This window comes from Ochlerotatus camptorhynchus, unplaced genomic scaffold (genome assembly GCF_037179485.1).
Source record: "Ochlerotatus camptorhynchus isolate MF236.1 unplaced genomic scaffold, CSIRO-AGI_Acam_v1.1 ptg000324l, whole genome shotgun sequence".
NCBI lineage: Eukaryota > Metazoa > Arthropoda > Insecta > Diptera > Culicidae > Ochlerotatus > Ochlerotatus camptorhynchus.
Genome location: NW_027040812.1, coordinates 3,462,718 through 3,487,950, shown reverse-complemented (window position 1 = coordinate 3,487,950; position 25,233 = coordinate 3,462,718). Strand labels below are relative to the sequence as shown.

Sequence of the window (25,233 nt, the reverse complement as noted above, 5' to 3'; positions counted from 1 at the left end):
CCTCACAAGTCCCTACCTCACGTTTCCATGAGTCATATGATTACAAACGACTACCAGATGAAACATGGACACAGCTGGGAGCGTAGCCTGGGCAATGTTGTCAATCAGACAATAGCAAACTGAGGAGGCGCGAAGCGAACACCACGAAGATGTGGCTCAAAAAGCGTCTGACAGGCATCCAACAGCTGAATAAGAAATGCTCTTCCTTGGAAGCTACACCTAAGATGGCAGTCCTATCAGGGTATAGGAGACCTAAGGCCAAGAGAGTAAAATTGTCAACTCCCTGTTGTTACCATCTCGTGGAAAAAGGGCGGGCTTTTCTCCACACTCATAGGGGTATCCTTCTGTCGGACGGCTAGTTTGTTGACCAATTGTATGATCATGTGGCTGGAAGGACATTCTCTATCATCCCGTGGAGGCGTATAGGTGAATTACCTATCGATCCACCAAAACCGTTTTTGGCCCTTCATACAGTGACATGTTGAGGACAATCAGAGGTTATTAAGCTTGATAAAATCAAAAAGATAAGAAGAGTCGCAAACGTGTGTCATATCAGAAATCAGTTGATGCCATCCCTGGTTTGTCATCTCAGTCTGGCAGAGAGGTTTAGAAAAGCCCCCGATCGCTAGCCTATTCAGATGACTCAACTGGCCCATGGGTTGTCTACTTTCAGCCCAAAAGTAAACAGTTGAATGTAATCGAAGACAACATATCAAGAAGGCTGGCAACTTTGCCTGAATCCAAGCGACAGACACAGTAGTGCTGCGCTCGAGCAAAGGTTGAAGCAACAGGGCGTTGTAGGGTTTTAGTTTTTGTATATTTTTCAGTCGCGTGTGATATAATTTGTTACGTTTTAATTGTATTAAGGTTTAGTTTGAAGTTTCATTAATAATTAATTATTGTTCTAATGAGGTACGATATTGCGTTCGAACGTGCAGCAAAAAGGTTCAGAAAATGTGGAATTGAAAAGAATTAATTTCGGTACAATATGACTTTTGCTCGACCCAGGTTCATACACATGTTTGAGCCTTGCTGGGAAAGGATGTTAAAATTGCTTGATCCGGTTTGAAAAAAAAAAATAACTACTTTCGGGGCGTCATTTTATTTGTTTTGATTTTTACCCGGGCTTGATATATCGTCAATCGTATATACATCTGTCGGTGTAATTTAAATGGCACGGTGGCTTTAGAGTCACCAGTTTTGCTTACTGAGTGGAAGATCATGGTTTAGCACTCAAGCCTGAATTGATCTACCCCGGGATTGTTAGGACATCAATTCAGCTTATCGTTTACCAAAACGATCCCTGCTGCAAACCCAACTCTCTCATCCAACATCCCAGTGATTCCTCGTGGAAGTGCAGAGGTTTTCTCGGCTTGCATCAAAGCGAGTGTCACGTCAACATATTCCTACCCATTCCTTTCTTGACCTGCGTTCGGGCGCGGCCGGTGCTGGTATTGCCTAGTTTGAGATCACTAGTTTTTACACAATGAGGATAATTGCTAGTCCCAAGCATCGCCTATTGGTTCTTTGAGTAATTATAGCTGATTTGGCAATAACAGAGTAGCAACCGTGGGCGGTCAATCATGCTCATGCTCATGCTCAATGTAGTAAGCAAAGATGATTGTAAATACTAAGTAGGCGTTCGACAATAAATCTTGCACTTGGATCATACCTCTTGAGCAAGACAGTTGTGGTTTCATTAGGACTGTTACATTGGCGACGAGGAAAATCGAATCGCGTGGAAAAACGACGGAGACAAAACGGAACGGATCGAGGATATCGGGAATGTCTACGGTAAATATTAAATAAGTTATATAATTAGCCCAGCCAATATTGGAAACGGTTCAGCCTAAACGAAGGGAAATATTCTAGACCATTTGGGTATTAAATCAAAAGCAAATGAAGGGAACAATGTTCTAGTCCGTTGTGCTTACAGCGAAACCCAGGATGACGCAGGGAATCTTTATTCCAGTCCGTGCACCTGGTCAATAATCAAAGAGAACTAACAGTTCTAGCCCGCATATGAGAAACACAGGGAACGTAGTATAATTCCCAAAAAGTCAACTTGATAAGATTATTTGAAATTAAATTTCAGCTAAACTGCAACATAACGCCGTTTGTTGAAACTGGTAATGGTCGTACATCGTCTCGTTGGGAAGGATAAAAGGATCAGTTTGTTGCGTATCTGGCTTTAAAAGCGGTTGATGACCATGACGAGTTGCATAAAGCGCTCATGTGTTTCGGTCGTCCAGACGTTAGAAAGGTTGCTCAAAACATCTGTACCACTGAGGGGTGTGTTTTCGATAACCTATACCGGGCGACGATGGATGTTTTCGACGATTATTATTCTCCACGAATGACACTGCGATACAAGTGGTTCAAGTTTCGTCAACGCCACTTTCATCCGAATGAGAATCTCGACCAGTTTGCAATTCGATTGCGATCTCAGGCGATGCTATGTGTATTCGGTGAACAAATTGAGCAGATGAAAATGGACCAGATTGTGTACGCTACGAATGGAGACGACAATCTGAGAGCTAAATACCTCGAAGCTGACACGTCGAGGAGTTACTTAAAATTGGGCGAACTTACGAGTCTGTGAAGTCACAAATTCACGAACTTCGGGAAGTACACGTACGCGGTGCTGCCATGGATCCAGGAGAGAACATAGCCAATTTGAACGAAGAAACAAGACCGCATTCAATTCCCGAGATGATCGGAAGAAATTCAACCGAAAGCTGAAATTCGTACTTGAGGTGGATGACGTAACCAACAACGTTGAGGTCCGTGAATTGTTCCATCTTAGTGGAAAGCGAAGCGTGGTAGGGGCTGTAGGCGGAGCAAACATCGAGTTTGTTGTGGATACCGGAGATGCCAACTGCCATACAACCTTCTTCGTGATTCAAGATGGAAAATGCTCTCTGCTGTGTGGAAATTCTGCAGAAAACTTGGGGTAGTAAAGTTTCTGCATGCGTTGTCTGCTGAGGAATTGCCTCACATCAAAGAATCCATAATCGAAGATCCGCTGCCTGAAACCTCAAGAGAAGTTCAATCATCAAGTGCTGGCTGTCCATGATGATACTGAGGGTCTTCCAGCCATCCCGCAGGAGAAAAGTAGTTGCCGTGAAAAATGGAAGCCTGGATATTTCAATGAGTTATTTCTTTATAAGTGATCTCGTTTCGATTAAATTGATGTATAAGAACTATCTCTTAGTTTGTTTGAAAATAACACTAAAACTTAATAAAGGGTGATACGGTCAAAATTTGGTCAAGAGAAAACGCGTGTAAATCGGTGAAATCGTTTATTTAAAAAATCAAATTAAATTTCTTTTTCAAGTTCAATTACTATAAAATTCAGGAAAAATATTCAGTTAGGCTTCCGCTTTTCCAAATCCGAATCGCCGGGCCTTACGTTTGACCCCTGCCATCAGATTTTGTACAGCCACCTTGTCCACCTTCTTCGCAGCAGAAAGCCAGTTTGCCTTGAACTGCTGCTCGCCCTTAGCAGTTTTTTTTTTGGTCTTCTTTAGGTTCCGCTTGACAATAGCCCAGTATTTCTCAATTGGGCGGAGCTCTGGCGTGTTGGGAGGGTTCTTGTCCTTGGGAACCACCTGCACGTTGTTGGCGGCGTACCACTCCATGGCCTTTTTACCGTAATGGCAAGATGCCAAATCCGGCCAAAACAGTACGGAACAACCGTGTTTCTTCAGGAAAGGCAGCAGACGTTTATTCAAACACTCTTTCACGTAAATTTCTTGGTTGACAGTCCCGGAAGCTATGAAAATGCTGCTTTTCAAGCCACAGGTACAGATGGCTTGCCAAACCAGATATTTCTTTGCGAACTTTGACAGTTTCATGTGCTTGAAAACATCTGCTACCTTTCCCCTTCCTTTTGCCGTATAAAACTCCTGTCCCGGAAGCTGCTTTTAGTCGGCTTTGACGTAGGTTTCGTCGTCCATTACCACGCAGTCAAACTTCGTCAGCATCGTCGTGTACAGCCTCCGGGATCGCGCTTTGGCCGTCGTATTTTGTTTATCATCGCGATTTGGAGTCACTACCTTCTTGTAAGTCGATAGTCCGGCTCGTTTTTTGGCTCGATGCACGGTTGTAGACGATACACCCAGCTTATTTGCGGCATCTCGGAGAGAGAGGTTAGGGTTTCGCTTGAAACTACCGGCAACTCTCTTTGTCGTCACAGCGGCTTCCGGTTTTCGATTTCCCCCCGATCCAGACTTCCTTGCTGTCGAAAAACGTTCCCAAACACTTTAATTACATTTGTAACGGTTGATTTGGCAACTTTTAGCGATTTTGCCAACTTTGCGTGCGAGTAGCTCGGATTTTCGCGATGCGCGAGCAAAATTTTGATACGCTGCTCTTCTTGCTTGGACGGCATTTTGACAACTGAAGAGTGAATTCTAAAATCAAAATAGGAGCAACATTCTACACACACACACCTTCAAAATGAGGGGTGTTCAGGTTTTTTAAACGCAAAATTGAAAGAAATACGTCAAGTTGATATTGACCAAATTTTGATCGTATCACCCTTTAAATGTTAAATTTAAAACAAGGGAGAGATGTAGTAGGCAAAGATGATTGTAAAAACTAGGTCAGTGTTCGACAATAAATCTTGCACTTGGATCGTATCTCTTGAGCAAGACAGTTGTGGTTTCATTTGCACTGCTACACTCAATACTTCTATGCGAGTGGGTAGTGACCATGTTACAGTCACTATAAATCAATATAATATATAAATGGAGCACTTTGAACCAATTGAATTAAGAGAAATCAATCCTTTTTTTTTCCTTTGGTTTGTTTTTTCCGTCGATCTTGTTTTCCGTGCTGAGCACCAATGCTACCGACGTGCCAGGAAGGCAGCTCCCACACCTGGACCCTACCTATCGACCCATCAACTCATGAACCGGGGACCAACGGCTTTACTTCCCATCCGAAGGAAGGCGTGATCAGAGATGTTATGCCTCAGAACATCCCGGCGGCGCCGACTGGGATTGAACCCAGGCCTGCTGGGGTGAGAGGTAATCACGCTTACCACTACACCACCGGCGCCGTTAAGAGAAATCAATGTTAATTTAAAGAAAAATCGATTGTTCAGACATTGATCATTATTTCAGCAGTTCTCAATTAAGGGCTGAAGGCTTAGAATTAGCATTCATCCATTCACATATTGTGCGACAATCACAATGAAACTCTAGTTGCAGTAAACTCAAAACTGATTAACATAAAAAAAAACCAACCAACCTAACTATCACCACCCAATGCTAAACAACGGCTATTATAATTTGCACCGCATTGTGAACCACTCTCCTCATGCACGTGCTGCTTCAACGGGATACTCTGCTTACCGAGGTGACGACAGTCAGTAAGCTATTCATGACACATTCACGTGACGCTAGGCTACCACGCACATAACGTAGCAAAAAGCACATTTCTGCCAACTTGTACGCGCATTCATTCGATTTCCATAATTATACCAGCGTCATCTCTGCAAACATACAGCAGGGGAAAATTGCCCTTCCGTTTGTTTATATTTAAGTAAGAAGCATTCAACCCCAACTCACCGGTAACGAGTTTAGGGAACAACCACGTCGTCAACATTAAATACAACCTGACAGAATGGCTACCGTTACCTACCTACGGGGAAAAGAATCCACGCAGCATGACAGTTGTTGGATGCCGCAATCGAAATCATTGCCGCCTTCCACTTTGCAGTCGTATATTCATATGCGATTGTAATTAAATGCTCTCTCCCCAGCAGGTTCCCCGTCCGAAAATTTGGAAACTGGCACTTGAGCACACAGCTGGAAAACGAAAGCAGGACACTGGCGACGTCGACGTGTGGCAGTCGGTGACTCCCCCTCTGACAGGGGTTTGCAGTAATTCCAATTAAATTATATTATTTGGACAGGATCGCGCAGCAACCAGCCGGGCCAACCATTTGGGTAAAGGACGACGACGACGGCGACGATGTCGGACGGGATCATTATGAAAGTTGGATGACGACAGAAGTGATAGGAGAGAGTGAGAACAAAAGTGCCAGTGTTTAACTAGCACACCAATGCTGAAAAATGAAATATAAACTTTATTATGACTGCAGAATGGAGTTTTATCATAATGACTTGCTATTTCAGGCTGCTAGAGCAGAAAGATATTTATATATTCGGCTAGTTGCAAGAACTGTTGAGCGAGATTCGATGTAAGGAATTGTCAATTATGACGATCTACTTCAGCTTAGTAATAAAAAATCGGGAAATTGATTATTGTAGACATTTTAAACGAGCTCAACAAAATCAAAGCACAAGTGAAATAAGCTTCGTATATTTGTATGACTCCAGTTTCCCACATGGAGGTGCGGGTCGTGAGAAGCGTAACAAATTAATCGGAATAGTTCCCTAGCAGCATCGGGCTCTGAATGTCTAGAGGATTAATGATTATAACTAATTTGCATGTTCGCATGTGGGTATGGATGTGCGAGTGCCTCTTTCTACGGTTGGAATTCCACCCGTCTTCTGAAATTAGTTGGATGATATATTCTTGCGTGTGTACGGGAGCCATCCTCTACAAAGAGGAGGTGGTGAAACTTTCTTTGAAGGTTAGTTTTGCTTTGCAAAGTTAAAATTAATTAGAAATTCTGTGAGTGACAACCGGAAATGGAATGCTTTTCTGATTCCTGCTTGTTATGATGTGGTTGGCATCGTTAATGAAACGAACGAGTGACTAATTATACCGGTGTCACGGTGTCAGAATGGGGTAGAAGGAATCGTGTGTTTAAAGTATGAACGGGTCAAGTTTGGATTGATAGCAAAGCAAGATACGAGATGTTCTCGATATATTATTTAAAGCAATTTAATCTTAATTGCTTTTTAATTTATGAATGCTTACAGTACTTTATACAGGAAAGTGGCATACGTGGGATTCAATGAAGATGCTAGTTACAAGTCCTAGTGAAATCGAAATAAGTTTTGACAGGAGTGACATTTCTTATCTGCGGCGGATGTTTTAGACGAAAGCCTACCCGAGCTAGAACTGATAACTAACCGATATCATATGAATATCTCAAGCGGCGCCGGTGGTGTAGCGGTAAACGTGATTACATCTCACCCACGCAAGTCTGGGTTCAATCCCAGTCGGTGCCGCCGGAATGTTCTGAGGCATAACATCACGCCTTCCTTCGGAAGGGAAGTAAAGCCGTTGGTACTCGTCTCATGAGTTGATGGGTCGATAGGTAGGATCCAGGTGTGGAAGCTGCCTCCCTGGCGTCGGTAACATTGGTACTCAGAACGGAAAACAAGATCGACGGAAAACAAATCAAGGAAAAATATACGAAGGTATGATACCTTATTTTGGTATGCTTAAGGTATAAAGCCTTGTTTTACTATTAGCCAGTTATCGTTATATTTTGTATAATATCTTATTAGTGAAGAGATTTTTGAGTGTGTTAATTCCATTATAATTGCTTATATTTAGAAAAATACGTGTATTTTCTCTATTACTTGCAAAATTAATCAGTGCCAAGTACTCAGCATCACACCAAATAATGCCAAAATTGCTATTTGCGTGACTTTTCAGTTTTTGAGACAATAACACCTAAAAGAGTTTAAATCAAAGAGTACTCTTCTTGTGCTCTATATGTATGAGTATTCCTTCTAACCTCCACTGGCTGGCAGTGTTATTATGGAAGAACTCTCTCTCTCTACAATGCCGCATTTATGAACATTGTAGACAGCTTTAGTTTGGAGATAGACGGTGATAGCTTGATTCCGCCTTATCCGGATGTTTCTTGTTTTCCAAGGGTGATAAATCTGCACTCATTTCCGTACCTGATACCCGATGTTAACTCTTCCTCGCTGATTGATGTGGTCGATCTCATGTCCACCATCTGTTACTGTATTGCCATGGTCATCTGGCATAATGAATGGAATACGAAAGGGATTAGTTTCAAGAAATGATAGTTTCATCAGATTCCCCAACTAACCATACTCAAGCAAAGTAAGTGAATACAAGCTATTGTAACCGTTGGTTTCTTAAATCGATTTGCATTAGTTTCGCCAAGTGCACCACCTCCTTTAAAAACAGCTTACCTTATGCAAAGTAGTGCTGCCACCTATGTGTCAGTAGACGGTGTTCATTCAGTAGTCGACCTAATTAGACTTTCATTATTCTTACACTGTAAATGCAGCATAAAAAAGGAATATGATTCAATTCAAGGAATTCCCAATTCAAGGAAGCCCCAAGAACCTTCTAAATACCGCCGTCTAACCAATTCTTTCTATCTGGCTCAAGACTTCGAGATAGTTAGTAGTGCGCGTTATTTGTTAGTAGTGTATAAACTAATTGTTATTGTTACCTTATTTAAGGTTCTGTGTAAAACAAAGCCAACGTGGTCCCTTTCCGTTAAGCGGGTCTTACACGTTGAAGATCGGAAAAAGGTAAAGTTTTGTATGGTTAAGATTTCCAATTCGACGCGGAAATTATGGTGTATGTGTGTGGTTGGGACTAATGCCTGTTTTAATAGGCCTGACTAGGCCTTTTTCCGTCCGTTGTGCACAAATCGGACATTTATTTCCAGTTCTACTCCCAACTTGGACACACGTGAACGCTATACGATTCCCGGAGCCAGAAATCAACCCTGCGTGTACTCCCTTGGAGACAACGGCAGAAGCGGGAAATTCTCGACGTCCAAGTTGTGGATCCACGTTCGTTATCAAAATGGCGATGCAATAGACAATAAGTCCATTGTAGTCAGATCGACGCTCAGGGATCAGGGAAACCATTGCTGTGGTCATTGTTAGTCGCCATTCAAGGATGCCATCATAACGCCTAAAACCACCGTAAGCCACCATCACCGTAAGCCACCATCACCAAAAGCCACCATCACCATCACCACCGAAACCGTAAGCCACCGTCACCGATAGTCGGTACCACCACCGTAAGTCACCATCATCACTACCACCACAGTCCCACCACCAAAACCGTAAGTCGCGCTGGTCCAATTATTAAAACACAAATGAGCATGCAAGAACAGAATAGTACGAAGACAAAACACATAAGTTAGTTGACATGTATAGTAAAAAGGAAACAGATAAAACACGTGATCACGTAGGATTTTGTATGTTGTAAACCATCAAAATAAATGTTCAAGTATCGAGGCATGATTTCTAAATTACACATTACAGCTTTGTTGATTTATTAAGAAGTAGATATTTCTAGAATTTCACACATTTCTGAGTTATTCGTGTTTCGACGATGAAAATTCACCCAATGCTGGAATTTCCCACCCCTCGCTTTCTGAAATCTTTCCGAGGTTAGATTTGGTGAAACTAATGTATCTAGTTGGATTCAACCCTAATGAACCTTTTAGCGTTCATGTTGTTCATGTTTCTTCTTTATGCTAGAAGGTGCAGTGTCAGAGAGAGTAAACATGAAACGACCCTGTGAGCTTTCCTTTATTCGTTTGAATTGAAGGAGGGTATAGAAAGGAGTAACACTATAACGGTTGTTCAATAAAAAATGTTAATTTTTTCAGTCATATAGCTATAAAAAAGTTTTTTTTTCAACGAATTGAGTATTTTTCATTAAAAAAATAATGTTTATTCTTCAAAAAAAAAAAACGTCAATGAATATTGGAAAAGGGGCCCTGGTCAGCCGTACGACGCAACTGAGTCACGATGCTCTCACAAGAGCGCTGGACGGCACTGAAATCATTCTCATTTTTTATTGAACACCCGTTATTGCGACTAAATGGTTACTTGGGTACTCATATGGCCGTCAAAATGGTTAATCGATTGGAAAGTGAAGTATTCAGGAAAGTGATGCATTACATTTCTCAATGTTTTGATTTTATTCTAAAGTTACCTCAAACGAACAGACACAACACATTGAACATTTATTATTGTAAACCCTACCGATATCTGTCGTATACACTGTGATGGGCCATACACTCAACAGATGGCTGTAGTGTATAAACGTCAAACGCAAGGAAATTGATTATGTGCGCCACAAGTGGCAGTAATATCAACTAAGAAACATTTAAATGGACCGTTCAAAGCGATTTCTATGAACATCTTAAGCATGTTATGTCTGCTTGTCTGTGATCATACCTTCATTATCGCAACATAGGGTAATCCACGAAAGTACTTGCATTTTTCTCAGGTACTTTTGATCTAACTGCAATCACTCTCTTATACTCGAAATGTGCCACGACCAAATTGGCACAACAACCCGAGCAGGAGAAAATAACTAATGAATACCTAATTTTGATCTGATACCAAAATTTGGTATTGATCAGCATGACATAAAAGGTAAAATACCAAAGAATAATACCAAAAAATTGCATGCAAAATACTTTGTACATAACAAAAATTGATATTTGGATACCAAAAGAATACCTGTGTGGTATTGTTTTGGTATTGCAATTTCATAATTTGGTATTTGAATGGTATTGTGAGAACATTTTTTCGGTTTTATTGTCCTAGCTTCGGCTGGACATTTACTTTTCGGTATTATTTTTTGGTATTTTACCTCTTATGTCAGGCTTATTCATACCAATTTGAGGTATCGAGATATTCGATCCTGCTCGGGATAAGCACGAATATCTCGATACCTTAAATTGGTATGGATGAGCCTGACATAAGAGGTAAAATACCAAAAGAATTAAACCAAAAAAAAAATTCCCATCATACCATTCCAATACCAAATGAAGCAAATGCAATACCAAAAAAAATACCACCATTGAACAATGGTCCAGAATACAGATTTAGGTGGAATGATATGTTTTGAGCCTGAAATTGAAACTTTAGACTAGAAGTCTCTTCTACAAAGTTGTTCCTTATAGTTAGGCTCTCATTTTTTATGACAATGTGTTCTAGGGTGGTTCCTATTATCATTAAAATAAAGAAATCTAACTTTTTTGTTTGAATAAATTAAGGTATACATTTTTGGGCAAAGTTAAATCTGAGCTAATTTCAAGCAACTTTGTTGAAAAAAACTTTTCTGTATCTCTTAAATTGGCCGATTTAGAGCTATTTTCTTGAATTTAGTTAGGGTGGCTCTAAAAAACAGTTGTTTTGCTCTAATTTTCTTATTTCGAATTTCTCAGCAAATGTGTCTTGAAATAACTTTTAGATCTTAAGAAGGCGCAAAGTTTTGCTGCAGAAAGTTTGTCAATATCTTTCGCCGATCGAGATTATTGACGTTTTTATACTAAATATATGCACTTTCAAATGTTAATATCTCTGGTTGGGGCAAAAAAAAAAAATCGGCATTTTAAAAGGCGTATGTTATTCTCAATACACTGAAACCTCCGTTTACGAAGTCCTTTTTTACGCAGTATTCAATTTACGTCCCTCTTTTTACGAAGTAAATCCCAAATAACGAATTTTCTTTTTACGAAGTATATTCCAAATAACGAGTTGTTGAAACACTCATCAACATGAACTAGTTTTGAGTATCACTTGCATGCAACTTTCCTCATTTGTGATGCTCACTGCAATTAGGTCGACATAATTAGAATTTCGCCGGATGAAACTAGCAACACAGGCACGAATAAACCCGAAGGCAACGAATTGAGGTGTTAACTTTCCCATACTCGCCATCGATCAGTTAGTCCCGTTTTTGTAGTGTGATAATTAAGATCCTAAATAAAAGTGTTGAGTGGAAATAAAGTGAAGTGTATAAAAGTATAAAGTGAACCTTCATCGCGTACCTGTCCCGCTGGAATCTCCCGGTTTCTTGTGCTCGTGCGACTGCTGTACCTGAAAGGAAAGAGAAACTTCTCCCACATTACCTGTGCTGCTACCGCACAGAGGAAGACCAAAACACAACGTAGGAAAACCACTGGTAAGCGCCTACATAAATTTGGTGCCGTGACCAGGATCGTCGACACCGTCCCGGATCCAGCATCCGTCGAAGCACGTGGGACGATCTACTGGGCGCTGCCATTTTGCTCCCGCCATACTGCTGGCGGCGGATTGAATACATACAAGGCTCGATCTATCGGGCAGCAGGTGATTAGTCCAATTGTTTCTTCCGGGGTTTCGCAGGTACGCTTTAGATTCCTGTTTCTTTTGCATGTACGAACGGGCATTTTCGATTGCTGCCAAGCCGTTTGGAGCACATCAATTGGACGACGCCATCCCGTTCATCGCCATTGAAGCAAGGGGTAGAAGCTGCTACCCAAGCCACGCCATTCCGCCATTGCATTCCGGCCATCCGGCTTCTTTCTAGAAGAATTCACGCATTGTTAAAACTATCGGCATTGTTCCTGCTGTGCATTCATTGCATGGAACAGTGATCGTACGACCACGCTTGCTACGCCACTTTTCGGTGGATTTCGATCGACATCGGGCTCGACCAACACCAGCAGTGTGTAAACTCGTTCCGGCTTGCTGTTTCTTTAAAATTCAAGGCATTATCTTGCCTTGGAATCGGTGAGTACCATTCCAAGTTAATATTTCGGGCCCTCCAGGTCTACCGTGGTCTTTTTGTTCGACAGATCCCACAACTACCACCAGTGCGAATCGTACGCCGTTTCCTGCAAACAAAATGGCGCTTCCGCAGAACCTGGCAACGTTGGTGTCGAGGAGGACCACCATGCTGGACGCTTTGGGTCGGGCAGAGGCTTTCATAGAGGCCTACGACGAACAACGTGATCGGCCACAGGTACCTATTCGACTCGAGTATTTCAACAGCATGTGGGCTGCTCTGGAGGAGGTGCAGGGGCAGCTGGAGGATCGAGAGGAGACGGAAGAAGGTAGGCAATTCCATCGTGCCGTCCGTGCCAATTTTGAGCCTCGGCTATTTACAATAAAAGCCGATTTAATTTCGAAGTTACCTGTTCTTAATCAACCTGCTCGCATCCCTGAATCTGGTTCGCATGCTTCCGTTCTCTCTGGGCTAAAATTGCCGACTATTTCGCTACCTGAGTTTGATGGGGACTACATGCAGTGGCTAGGGTTTCACGATACGTTCTTGGCATTGATCCACTCTAACAACGATGTACCAGAGATCCAAAAATTCCACTACTTAAGGGCAGCTCTAAAGGGTGAAGCGGTGCAGCTGATTGAATCCATCGCGATCAGCTCCGTTAATTACAGCTTGGCTTGGCAAACTCTCGTCGACAGGTACGCAAACGATTATCTACTGAAGAAGCGACATCTACAGGCGTTGTTCGACATCCCATCCGTACGAAAGGAAACCGCTGCATCGCTGCACGCGCTGGTCGACGACTTCCAGCGACATACGAAAATCTTATGCCAGCTAGGAGAGCCGACTGAATCTTGGAGCAGCATTCTAGAGCACCTCCTATGCACGAAACTTCCTGATGATACGCTTAAAGCCTGGGAGGATCACGCTTCGATCAACAACCAACCAGACTACGGTTGTCTAATTGAATTCCTGCAGCGGCGAATGCGAGTATTGGAGTCCATTCTGGTGAACCATCACCAGCCAACGTCCTTTCCGTCTGGCTCCACTTCTGCTCCCAAAAGGCAGTCTCACTTACGTCTGTCATCATATGCTTCCACTTCCAGCTCTGCTAATAAGTGTCCGGCCTGCAACCAGGAACATCCACTGATGAAATGTTTGAAATTCAACCGCTTCTCCGTATCCGAACGACTGCAGCTCGTCTCGAATAAGCACCTGTGTCACAATTGTCTAAAAGGTGATCACATTGCTCGCAACTGTCCGTCGAATTTCAACTGCAAGCGCTGTAACAAACGGCATCATAGCATGCTGCACTCCAGCGAAACTTTTAGGCAAACCAACGAATCATCCTCAACTCGTACGTCTACGCATACTCAAGCTGTCCAGTCCAGCACTCGCTCAACAGCAGAAATGGTTCCTCAATCCACTGTTGCAGCCACTCAAGTCGTTCCCCGGGTCGTTGTCACTGCATCTGCTCCACAGCCTCGTGAAGATGTCTTTCTTCTGACGGTACTGGTGAAGGTCATCGATGCGTACGGTCAGGACCATCTAGCTCGTGCCTTACTCGATAGCGCGTGTCAGCCGAACCTCCTAACTGATCGCTTTGCACGCAGGCTGCGCCTAAGGAGGGAGCCCGTGAACGTTACCATCCAGGGGGCTGGAAATTTATCGAAAAAGGTTCGTGAGTCTATCTACGCTCGGATAAAATCGAGAAACGATAATTTTGAATGCGGCGTGGATTTTCTGCTGATGGATACAGTTACTGCAGATCTCCCGGCACAGGACATCGCAGTGAAGGAATGGAAGATTCCGCAGAATTTAGAATTGGCCGACCCCTCGTTTAACAAGAGCCAACAGATTGATATGGTTCTGGGTGCCAAGCATTTCCACTCTTTCTTCCCAAGCACTGCTCGTCTTCAGTTGGCCAACAATCTTCCGATTATGGTAGACAGCGTATTCGGCTGGGTCGTCACGGGATCTGCTAGCACGACTCATCCCGCTCAACAACAGTGCGCCGCTCCCAGCGTTGTCGCAGTATCAATGATGACCCTTGAGGAGAATATGGAGCGGTTCTGGAAAACTGAGGAACTAACGGTCGGCGACAATTACTCCATTGAAGAACGCCATTGCGAGGACTTCTATAAATCCACAACGACTAGGGACAACACAGGTCGTTACATCGTCCGCCTGCCACGGAAGCCTGACTTCGATGCGATGCTTGGAGAGTCCAAGTTCAGCGCTCTTCGGCGTTATGAGCAGCTCGAGCGACGACTGGATCGGGATCCGCAATTGAAAGAAGAGTACCAAAGTTTCATGAAAGAGTACCTCTCCCTCGGCCATATGCGACTGGTCGAGACGGACGACGGATCAAGCTCACACATTTACTATCTACCCCACCACCCCGTTATAAAAGAAGAAAGCACGACCACCAAGGTCAGAGTCGTTTTTGACGGTTCGGCTCGTACTTCGACTGGCTTCTCATTGAACGAAGCCCTATGTGTGGGTCCAGTGGTCCAAGATGACCTTCTTTCAATAATTTTGCGATTTTTTACCTATCCTGTTGCACTCGTCGGAGACATCGCAAAAATGTATAGACAAATGCTACTGCATCCCCAAGATTGTCCTTTACAGCTCATACTGTTCCGTTTTGACAAGAATACTCCCGTCCAAACGTACGAATTGCGAACCGTAACCTACGGCTTAGCTCCATCCTCCTTTCTGGCAACCCGTACGCTCCAACAGCTCGCAATGGACGAAGGCCATGCGTATCCTTTGGGTGGTCCATCGCTTCGCAAGAACTTCTATGTTGATGACTTCATCGGAGGTGCTAATACGGTCGAGGAAGCTATCCAGCTTCGGGGGGAGCTATCTGAACTACTCAACAAAGGAGGATTCGAACTGAGGAAGTGGACCTCAAATCGTTTAGAAGTTCTTCAAGGCCTCGAAAGCAACCAGATCGGAACGCAATCAAGTCTGCAATTCAGCCCAAACGAAACCATCAAGACACTGGGCATTCGTTGGGAACCGGAGATGGATCAACTTCGCTTCGATTCTCAAGTGCAGACACGCGATGACCCTCCCACGAAACGATCCATCCTATCTGACATCGCCAGATTGTTCGATCCTCTTGGTCTAATTGCACCAGTCGTCGTCAAAGCAAAAATTCTCATGCAGGAGTTGTGGTCGCTTGCCTGTGAGTGGGATGATCCGGTGCCAAATGCCATTCGAGTGAAGTGGGAACAGTTTCGGAACGAGCTACCGAAGATCTCCGTCTACAGAGTTGACCGTTACGCATTCCTACCAGACGCCAGCGTGGAACTACACACCTTCGCCGATGCCTCGACAACTGCCTATGGAGCATGCGTATACGTTCGCTGTATAAACACCCTGGGAACAGTGAAAATAAGATTACTAGCTTCGAAAAGCAAGATCGCTCCTTTGAAACGGCTGTCCATCGCCCGGCTAGAACTATGTGCTTGCGTATTAGCGGCGCATCTACATCATCGCGTGAAGGAGTCTATCGGCGTACACGTTGCGGCATCGTACTTCTGGTCCGACTCAGCGGTGTGTCTGTACTGGCTGCGCGCACCACCGAGCACATGGAAGACATTTGTCGCGAATAGAGTGTCTGAAGTACAGCACTATACCCATGGAGGAAGATGGAATCACATATCTGGAACGGAAAACCCGGCCGATCTAGTGTCTCGTGGGATGTCGGTCGATGAATTTATCAGCAGCGAAGTTTGGAAGCATGGCCCAGCCTGGTTGGCGCATCCTCAGCATACTTGGCCAATTTCGCATGCAGTCACCGCACCTGAGGAAGAAAAGGTCGTTGTCGTATCAGTTCAAACCATACCCAGCATTAATCCATGGTTTCTGCGGTGGTCATCGTACACACGACTGTTACACACAATCGGTTACTGCCTTCGCTTCGCAAGCAGAACTTGTTCTAAAGCCAGAACCCAGCCACTTGCATCCCCCCAAGAGAGCCACATTCGCCCAGAAATACTTACCGTCCAAGAGCTTGCCAATGCCAATACACTCCTTGTCGGTTTGGCCCAACAAGATGCGTTTAAGGAAGAAATCAGGGAGCTGCAACGAGGAAATCCAGTTCCGAAGCATTCGTTCACTCGACGCCTAAACCCATTTTTGGATCCAATGGGAATCATGCGCGTTGGTGGTCGGCTCAATCTTTCGCAGCTTCCTTACCAATCGAAACACCCTGCCCTCCTCCCTAAGAATCATCCGTTCTCCAGGCTGATCGCTGAGCATTACCACCGTCAACTTCTCCACGGTGGCGGGCGTCTTCTGCTGTCCACGATACGCGAAGAATACTGGCCTCTCAATGGCAGAAATCTGGTCAAAAGCATCGTCAGGAACTGCTTCCGGTGCTCACGTCATCGTCCGGTCCTTCTTGTTGCTCATAAACTGACTGCGGCTGTGGAATAGTTCTAGCGACGTTTTCATCACTACCTAAAGCCCCACGTTTGCGAGAGCATTTCCAGTCGATGGTGTGTTATAATGCAGTTCTTCTTTACCCAACTATTGTGTTGCTCCTCTCGTCATGACCAACGTGATCATCTCAGAGAGAAAGCAGTAGGGTGGTTGTTGCGTGCACCACCACACCATCGACTGGAAATGCTCTCGCAAACGTGGGGCTTTAGGTAGTGATGAAAACGTCGCTAGAACTATTCCACAGCCGCAGTCAGTTTATGAGCAACAAGAGGGACGCACATTTTTGCCTGTGGACTTGGAGACATACTTCAAGTCCCCGCGAACATCGTACGGGCTAGGCAAAAATGTGCGTCTATCTTGTAAACTGTCGCTTTAATGGCCCTTCGCTCATTTTCAACTTCTATTCAATTTTCATACTGCCGTACTCTAACGGAACTATCCACCTACCCTCTTCTAAAGATCTTTCTCTAGCTAATAAATCATCACACTAAAGCTTCATGTTAGCATTTCCAACCAACTCTGAAAATCGTTAACTTCGCGTATGAAGTAACATAAAAAAACACTTTGAATCTAAAATAACTCATACTCACCTGTAATGCTCAATTAGAATTGTAAAGTTGTTAGATTATTGCTGTTGACGTAAGCCTTTTTCTGTTGACGTTTATTGAACGACATAATCATTCAAGGTGGCGGGTATGTTGAAACACTCATCAACATGAACTAGTTTTGAGTATCACTTGCATGCAACTTTCCTCATTTGTGATGCTCACTGCAATTAGGTCGACATAATTAGAATTTCGCCGGATGAAACTAGCAACACAGGCACGAATAAACCCGAAGGCAACGAATTGAGGTGTTAACTTTCCCATACTCGCCATCGATCAGTTAGTCCCGTTTTTGTAGTGTGATAATTAAGATCCTAAATAAAAGTGTTGAGTGGAAATAAAGTGAAGTGTATAAAAGTATAAAGTGAACCTTCATCGCGTACCTGTCCCGCTGGAATCTCCCGGTTTCTTGTGCTCGTGCGACTGCTGTACCTGAAAGGAAAGAGAAACTTCTCCCACATTACCTGTGCTGCTACCGCACAGAGGAAGACCAAAACACAACGTAGGAAAACCACTGGTAAGCGCCTACACGAGTTTTTTTGTGATTTTGGCAAACTGGGATATACTGTGAAATACCTCACAATATGGGTTTTGTTGGAATCGGAGTGACGTGTAGGGACCGGATATCGATGTCTGACGCCATTTTAAAATCCAAGATGGCGGCTTCCGGTTACAGGAAAACTTGGACATTCTGCCAAATACCCCACAATATTTGCCGATTTTTGGAATCGGAGTGACGTGTAGGGACCGAAAATCAATGTCTGACACCATTTTGAAATCCAAAATGGCGATTTCCGGTTACAGAAAAACTTGGAAATTCTGCTAAATACCCCCATAATATGGGTATTTTTGGAATCGGAGTGATGTTTAGGGACCGTAAATCAATGTCTGACGCCATTTTGAAATCCTAGATGCAACTTCCGGTTACATAAAAACATGGAAATTCTGCCAAACACCAAACAATATGAGTATTTTTGAAATCGGAGTGACGTTTAGGGACCGGAAATCGATGTCTGACGCCATTGTGAAATCCAATATGGCGGCTTCCGGTAACAGAAAAGCTTGGAAATTCTATCATACACCCCACAATATGGGTATTTTTGGAAATGGAGTGACGTCTAAGAACCGGAAATCGATATCTGAAGTCATGTCGAAATCCAAGATGGCAGCTTCCGGTTACAGAAAAATTGGCAAATACCACCACGTTACCCCTATACTTAAGATACCCATATTGTAGGTTATGTAATATTACTTTTATGTTTTTATATAACCGGAAGTTGCGATATTGAATTTCAAAATGGCGTCAGACATAAGTTTTCAGTCCTAATAGGTCACCCCGATTCCAAACAACCCATATTGTTAGGTATTTGACAGTTTTTCCCAGTGTTTCTGTAACCGGATGTCACCATCTTGGATTTCGAAATGGCGTCAGACATGGATTCTCGGTTCTCACAGGTCAACCAGATTCAAAATATATCCATATTGTTGTGTATTTTACGGTATTTTTCTGTTTTCCTGTAACCGGAAGCCGCCATGTTGGGTTTCAAAATGGCGTCAGACATCGATTTATGGTCCCTACACGTCACCCCGATTCCAAAAATACCCATATTGTGGGGTATTTGAAAGAATTTTGAAGTTTTTCTGTAACCGGAAGCCACCATCCTGGATATAAAAATGGTGCCACACATCGATTTCCGGTCCTTCAACGTCACTCCGATTCCAAAAATACTCATATTGTGGGGTATTTGACAGAATTTCCATTTTTTTCTGTTTCCGGAAGCCGCCATCTTGGATTTAAAAATAGCGTCAGACATCGCTTTCCGGTCCCTACACGTCACTCCGATTCCGAAAATACCCATATTGTGGGGTATTTGACAGAATTTCCATGTTTTCCTGTAACCGGAAGCCACCATCTTGGATTTAAAAATGGCGTCAGACATCGATTTCCGGTCCCTACACGTCACTCCGATTCCAAAAATAGCCATATGGTGGGGTATTTGACAGAATTTCCATGTTTTCCTGTAACCGGAAGCCGCCATCTTGGATTTTAAAATGGCGTCCGACATCGATTTCCGGTCCCTACACGTCACTCCGATTCCAAAAATACCCATATTGTGTGGTATATGACAGAATTTTGAAGTTTTTCTGTAACCGGAAGCCACCATATTGGATTTCAAAATGGCGTCAGACATCGATTTCCGGTCCATACACGTCACCCTGATTCCAAAAATACCCATATTGTGGGGTATTTGACAATATTTTCAAAAACCTCTTTTTACGAAGTAAATCCCAAGTAACGAGTTTTCTTTTTACGAAGTAAATCCCAAATAACGAGGTTTTTTTTACGCACTAATTCGATTTACGAACCCCCGTTTTGGTTCGTAAATGGAGGTTCCAGTGTAACATGAAAAAATTGGAGGTATGTTATTTTATAAACTCATATAAAATTTGAATTTGTTCATATTTTTTACTATATTTGAGTATATCTTTTTTATTAGAAGAGATACAGACAACAAATATCGCTATAAAACATTCGTCTTAAAGAGTTTTAAAAGTCTCTAGAAGATGACTTTCAAGAGAAATTTCAAATAAAAAAGATTTTTGAATCCTTTAAATTTGTCGAAACTCTTAACGGAATCCCTTTATGAAGAGCTTTGAGTGGGTTGGTTTAATCGATAAAAGAACAAGGGATCATTTTAGGCGTATTTCATTAACTCTTACACCAGTAACTGAGGGTTTAAAACGGGTAGCGGTGAATTTCGACAAATATATTACCAAACCATTGATTTCAAAGTTTAGAAGTTTTGGCCTAGATTTAGTATTCAGCAGTAGGACAAATCAGCTGAAGTCACTGTTAGGATCAACTAAAGATTCAATAAATGTCTTAGGGAAAGCCGGAGTCTACAAAATCTCTTGTCCAGATTGCAATAAAATCTACATTGGTCAGACGAAAAGGACTTTGGAAACAAGGTTTAAGGAACACATCGCAGAGGTAAAAAAGGCTAACAAAGAGATGGATAAAGGACTTCATTACTAATTTAAATCCAAGGTTGCAGAATATATCGTTACAAAGGGGCACCATTTGACTAAGGATAACATCAATATCCTGCGGACTGTATTTTCGCCTTGGAAACTAGACGTAGCTGAAAGTTTAGAAATATTTAAACATAATCCATCAACATTGCTTAATAGAGATCAAGGAAACGCGGATACTCGAGACTCTTTAGCATGCTACCTAAAACAACGCATCGTAGCAGGCATCTACCGGTTGGAGACTGAATTTAGGTACCTGTTTAGGTAAATTTTGACATGGCAGTGGATACCTGTTGATTTTTAAGCACCTATTGATTAGTATATAACTCGTATATAAAAGGTGGATTCTTCAGTGGTGTTGAGTACTTGCCACTGATAAAGTTTGCAAGTAGTAGACGAAATACGCGTATCTGTCAAAAGATAAGCAATTCTAACGGAATTTAAAGGAAATAAACCAACTCACTCAAAGCTCTTCATAGATTTTTGATTTTAATGATAAAAGGAACCACCCTAGAACTCATTGTCATAAAAATGAGGGCCTAACTATAAGGAACAACTTTGTAGAATAGATTTTTAGTCTTAAGTTTCAATTTCAGGCTCAACATATCATTCCACCTAAATCTGCATTCTGGACCACTGTGCATTGTTATGTACAAAGTATTTTGCATGCTTTTTTTTGGTATTTTACCTCTTATGCCATGCTGGTCAGCACCAAATTGGGTTCTTTATTTTTGAAAATTATATCGGTTTTTATATATCATCTGAAAGAGCTTCGTTTTGTGAGCACAGCGATATTTTTTTTCGAACCCTCACACTTTCAGCTCGATTTTTAAATCAAGATTTAAAGCAAAATAATAGCTTCACTGTTTGATTCACTGATCATCTTGGATTGCAAATGGCGCCAGATATTGATTTCTGGGATATATACGTCATCCTGATGCCGAAAATACCCATATGGAAGGATATTTGGCATTATTTCCCAGTTTTTCTACAACCGGAAGCCGCCATATTGGATTTTAAGATGGCGTAGGACATTGATATCCGGTCTCAAGACGTCACCCTGATTCCGGAAATAGCCATATTGAAGGATATTTGGCATTATTTCCCAGTTTTTCTATAACCGGAAGCCGCCATCTTGGATTTCAAAATGGCGTCAGATATTGATTTCCGGTATATTTACGTCATCCTGATTCCAAAAATACCCATATTGAAGGTATTTCCCAGTTTTCCTATAACCGGAAGCCGCCAATCCAAGTTGCCACATTGCGTAATACATCATTTGAATTCACAGTTTTATTGTATTCATCATATACAAATTCTGTTTAGTTATCTGCCATCACTGGCAATTCTGAATAATGCGCACCACGCATATAAACATACATAGTACCGGACTGGTTCTTGAATTCAAAACATCATCCTTGTGAACACGAACACCGGTACAAAATCAGAACCGCACCGTGTGCAGCGAACTGGTGAACACGGTGCGGTGTTGCTTGCAACTACCAAACCGAACCGAAAGCAGCACCAAACACTCGGTACAACAGATCAGCACATTGGTTATGATTTAGAAATCCGTACCAGAGCTGTACCGGTGTTTTGCCCATCACTGTCCGAAATTGATGAAATTTTGGGTTTTTAATGCAGATTACGAATATGCATTTACCTCAATACCCTTAAAGAACCCAACTGTGGTATCAGGTCAGAATTAGGTATTCATTAGTTACTTTGTCCTGCTCGGGAAGGACTCCATATGACGAAAAGTGCAGTCACAAAAGGCAAGAGATTCAATTCTGTCAAACGTGATTTTTATCTAGTAGGAAAATGGATGTAATGGCATGCATAAATTCATCAATCGACTAAATGTTCAATAGCGACCAAAAATATCCATTAGTACCGTCCCAATGACGCGGTCATCAAGATAAAATCCAATCTTAGATCCATAGGCCATTAGAGCCATTTCCCCTATCTGCATAATCTATTGGTACCAGTTCGAAGGATTATAATCGTGGGTTGATTCCAGGTTGAATACTTGGTAATACCTTTACTTACAAGTGGATCATGTAAAATAATGATAATTTTTACAAGACAGCAGTTCCATTTCAAATGACGATTTTTTTTAAATTTTTTGATCGACCTTCTACGATTATGTTGAAACTTTGCACAGTTGTTTGTTATTGTCCAACATGCCATTTTACATATTTGGTTCTCTAGTTGTGTACACGACTAACACTTGAAAAGGGCTTATGCAAAAATGATACGCATCAATAAAAAAAACATATATCTTGCGAACGATTTGTTTGATTGAGATGGTGTCTTAGAAGAAGTTGCGGACAAGTATTGTGCCTTTCAAGAAAAAATATACACTGTAAAATATTATATTTTTTTTTACAAACAAAAATCAAAATTATCAAAAAAAAAAAATTAAAATTACTCAAATTGCATGTTTTTTTTTTAAATATTTTTTTCTATTTATTTTGAAGTTTAGATAAAGCACTACATACTGACAGTGTGCATTTGCTGAGCAAATCATAAACAAAAAAGTTATGAATTATTTAAAAAATAAGTATTTTCCAAAATACCACCCACAGTTATCGAATATCTTTAAAATAGTGTTAATATTAAAACACATCAAATGTACAACAAAAAAAGCTCATAATGCATAAATTGCCCAAAGTTTTATTTTCGAGATACTCGTAGGTTAAAATTCACTGATCGAATATTTTAAGAAATTTTCGCCTTTTTGAGATGTTTACCCAAATTGCATATCTTTTTTAAATATTTTTGTTTTATATTTATTTGGTAGCTTAGGTAAAGAAATACCTATTGGCACTGTGTATTTGTTGGGCAAATCATACACAAAAAAGTTATGAATTATTGAAAAAATAAGTATTTTACAAAATACTACCGATAGTTATCGAATATCTTCGAAATAGTGTTAATAATAAAACACATTAAATGTACAACAAAAAAGCTCATATAGCTTAAATTGCCCAAAGTTGTTATTTTCGAGATACTCGTAGGTTAAATTTCACTTATCGCATAATTTGAGCAATTTTCGCTCTTTTGAGATGTTATTCGTGAGTGTTCAATCTTGAGAGTATTTTTAACAAAAAGCCCAATTAATTTCTTTAAACTTTGCTGTCCACAGTTTTTCAATCATACGATATAATTAATTATGAGTTAGAGACGGTATGGGAAAAGTGTATTTTTCCGTTTGGCCCCATATACGGCTAGCAAGTTTAGCTAATTAATTTTATCTTAACTCATGCGTATGATTGAAAAACTGTGAACAGCAAAGTTTAAGGAAATCAATTGGGCTTTTTGTTAAAAATACTATCAAGATTGAACACTCACGAATAACATCTCAAAAGAGCGAAAATTGCTCAAATTATGCGATAAGTGAAATTTAACCTACGAGTATCTCGAAAATAACAACTTTGGGCAATTTAAGCTATATGAGCTTTTTTATTGTACATTTAATGTGTTTTATTATTAACACTATTTCAAAGATATTCGATAACTATCGGTAGTATTTTGGAAAATACTTATTTTTTCAATAATTCATAACTTTTTTATTTATGATTTGCTCAGCAAATACACAGTGTCAATAAGTATAACTTTATCTACACTACAAAATAAATTTTTAAAAATAATTTTAAAAAAATATGCAATTTGGGTAATATTATTTTTCTTTGATAATTTTGATTTTTTTTTGTAATTTTTTTTTAAATTTTTTACAGTGTATATTTTTTTTCTTGGAAGGCACAATACTTGTCCGCAACTTCTTCTAAGACACCATCTCGATCAAACACATCGTTCACTAGATATATATTTTTCTATTGATGTGTATCATTCTTGCATAAGCCCTTTTGTAAGTGTTAGTCGTGTGCAAAACTAGGGAACCATATATGTAAAATGGCATGTTGGGCAATAACAAACAACTGAGCAAAGTTTTATCATAATTGTAAAAGGTCGATCCAAAACGATTTGCGAATCTGTGTGGAACTGCTCAGTAGTAGAAAAATGCTGACTGGCTTGAAAAAAATGTGGCCCCTAATGCAGAGGGTTGAGTTCTGTTCTAAATTAAATTTGGACATTGATCCAGAAATAAATCATTATTTTTCGTTTTAACGTGAAACGTAAATGCATGAATAATTACTTAAGTTTACTCTTCTCTTCTATTTCAGGTAAGATTGTGTACCACACACAACTTTCATTGGTTGAAGATGCTTGATGATACTTGAAAACAGCAATGTAAGTTTTATTAACTCTCAAGTTGGCAATCATTACATTTTTCTAAACTTTTCCTAAGTGACGAACCAGCCACTCGCTGAAAGTCGCTCCGATAAAGAACAAAGGAGTACGAATGGAAGCTTAACGTAGGACCGCTAGTGGACGGAACAAATGTGTTGATCATTAAGTTCTTAACTCTTTCCGTTTTTGAATTAGTGGCCCTGAAAAGGGCCGGTTGTTTTTCAAATGGTGGCCACACCAATGCAAGTCGATGCCGACCGAATGACGGCGGCCTAGTCATACTTCCTATTGCGGAAAGCTTTTCCTCCGGTCGATGCAGGATGTTCCACTCATAAGTCGTGACCGACGTTTGGCCGTCCGTTGCTCGAAAGCAATTGAGGAGGAAAACTACTAGGGGAAACGCTCCTATAGTTGCGGTACGTTAGAAGCGTTAGGTTCCTATAGTTGT

The 25,233-nt window shown here is 41.4% G+C and overlaps 2 protein-coding genes across 3 annotated transcripts in view; both read left to right on the top strand.

The window, feature by feature from the left end:
• LOC135707992 (protein O-mannosyl-transferase TMTC1-like) overlaps positions 1 to 25,233 on the top strand; it is an 860,006-nt gene that overhangs the window by 369,885 nt on the left and 464,888 nt on the right. The gene's annotated exons all lie outside the window — the stretch shown is intronic.
• Positions 12,559 to 24,722, top strand: LOC135707972 (uncharacterized). Its single transcript, XM_065229882.1, has 3 exons — positions 12,559 to 14,871; positions 15,070 to 15,989; positions 24,719 to 24,722. The coding sequence occupies exons 1-3, from the start codon at positions 12,559 to 12,561 to the stop codon at positions 24,720 to 24,722; spliced, it is 3,237 nt and encodes a 1,078-aa protein (XP_065085954.1).

Coding starts and splice junctions, on each gene's coding strand:
- LOC135707972 (XM_065229882.1), top strand. CDS start 12,559: ATGGCGCTTCCGCAGAACCTGGCAACGTTGGTGTCGAGGAGGACCACC. Junction 14,872..15,069: donor AAGAAAGCACGACCACCAAG/GTCAGAGTCGTT, acceptor TGTCCTTTACAG/CTCATACTGTTCCGTTTTGA.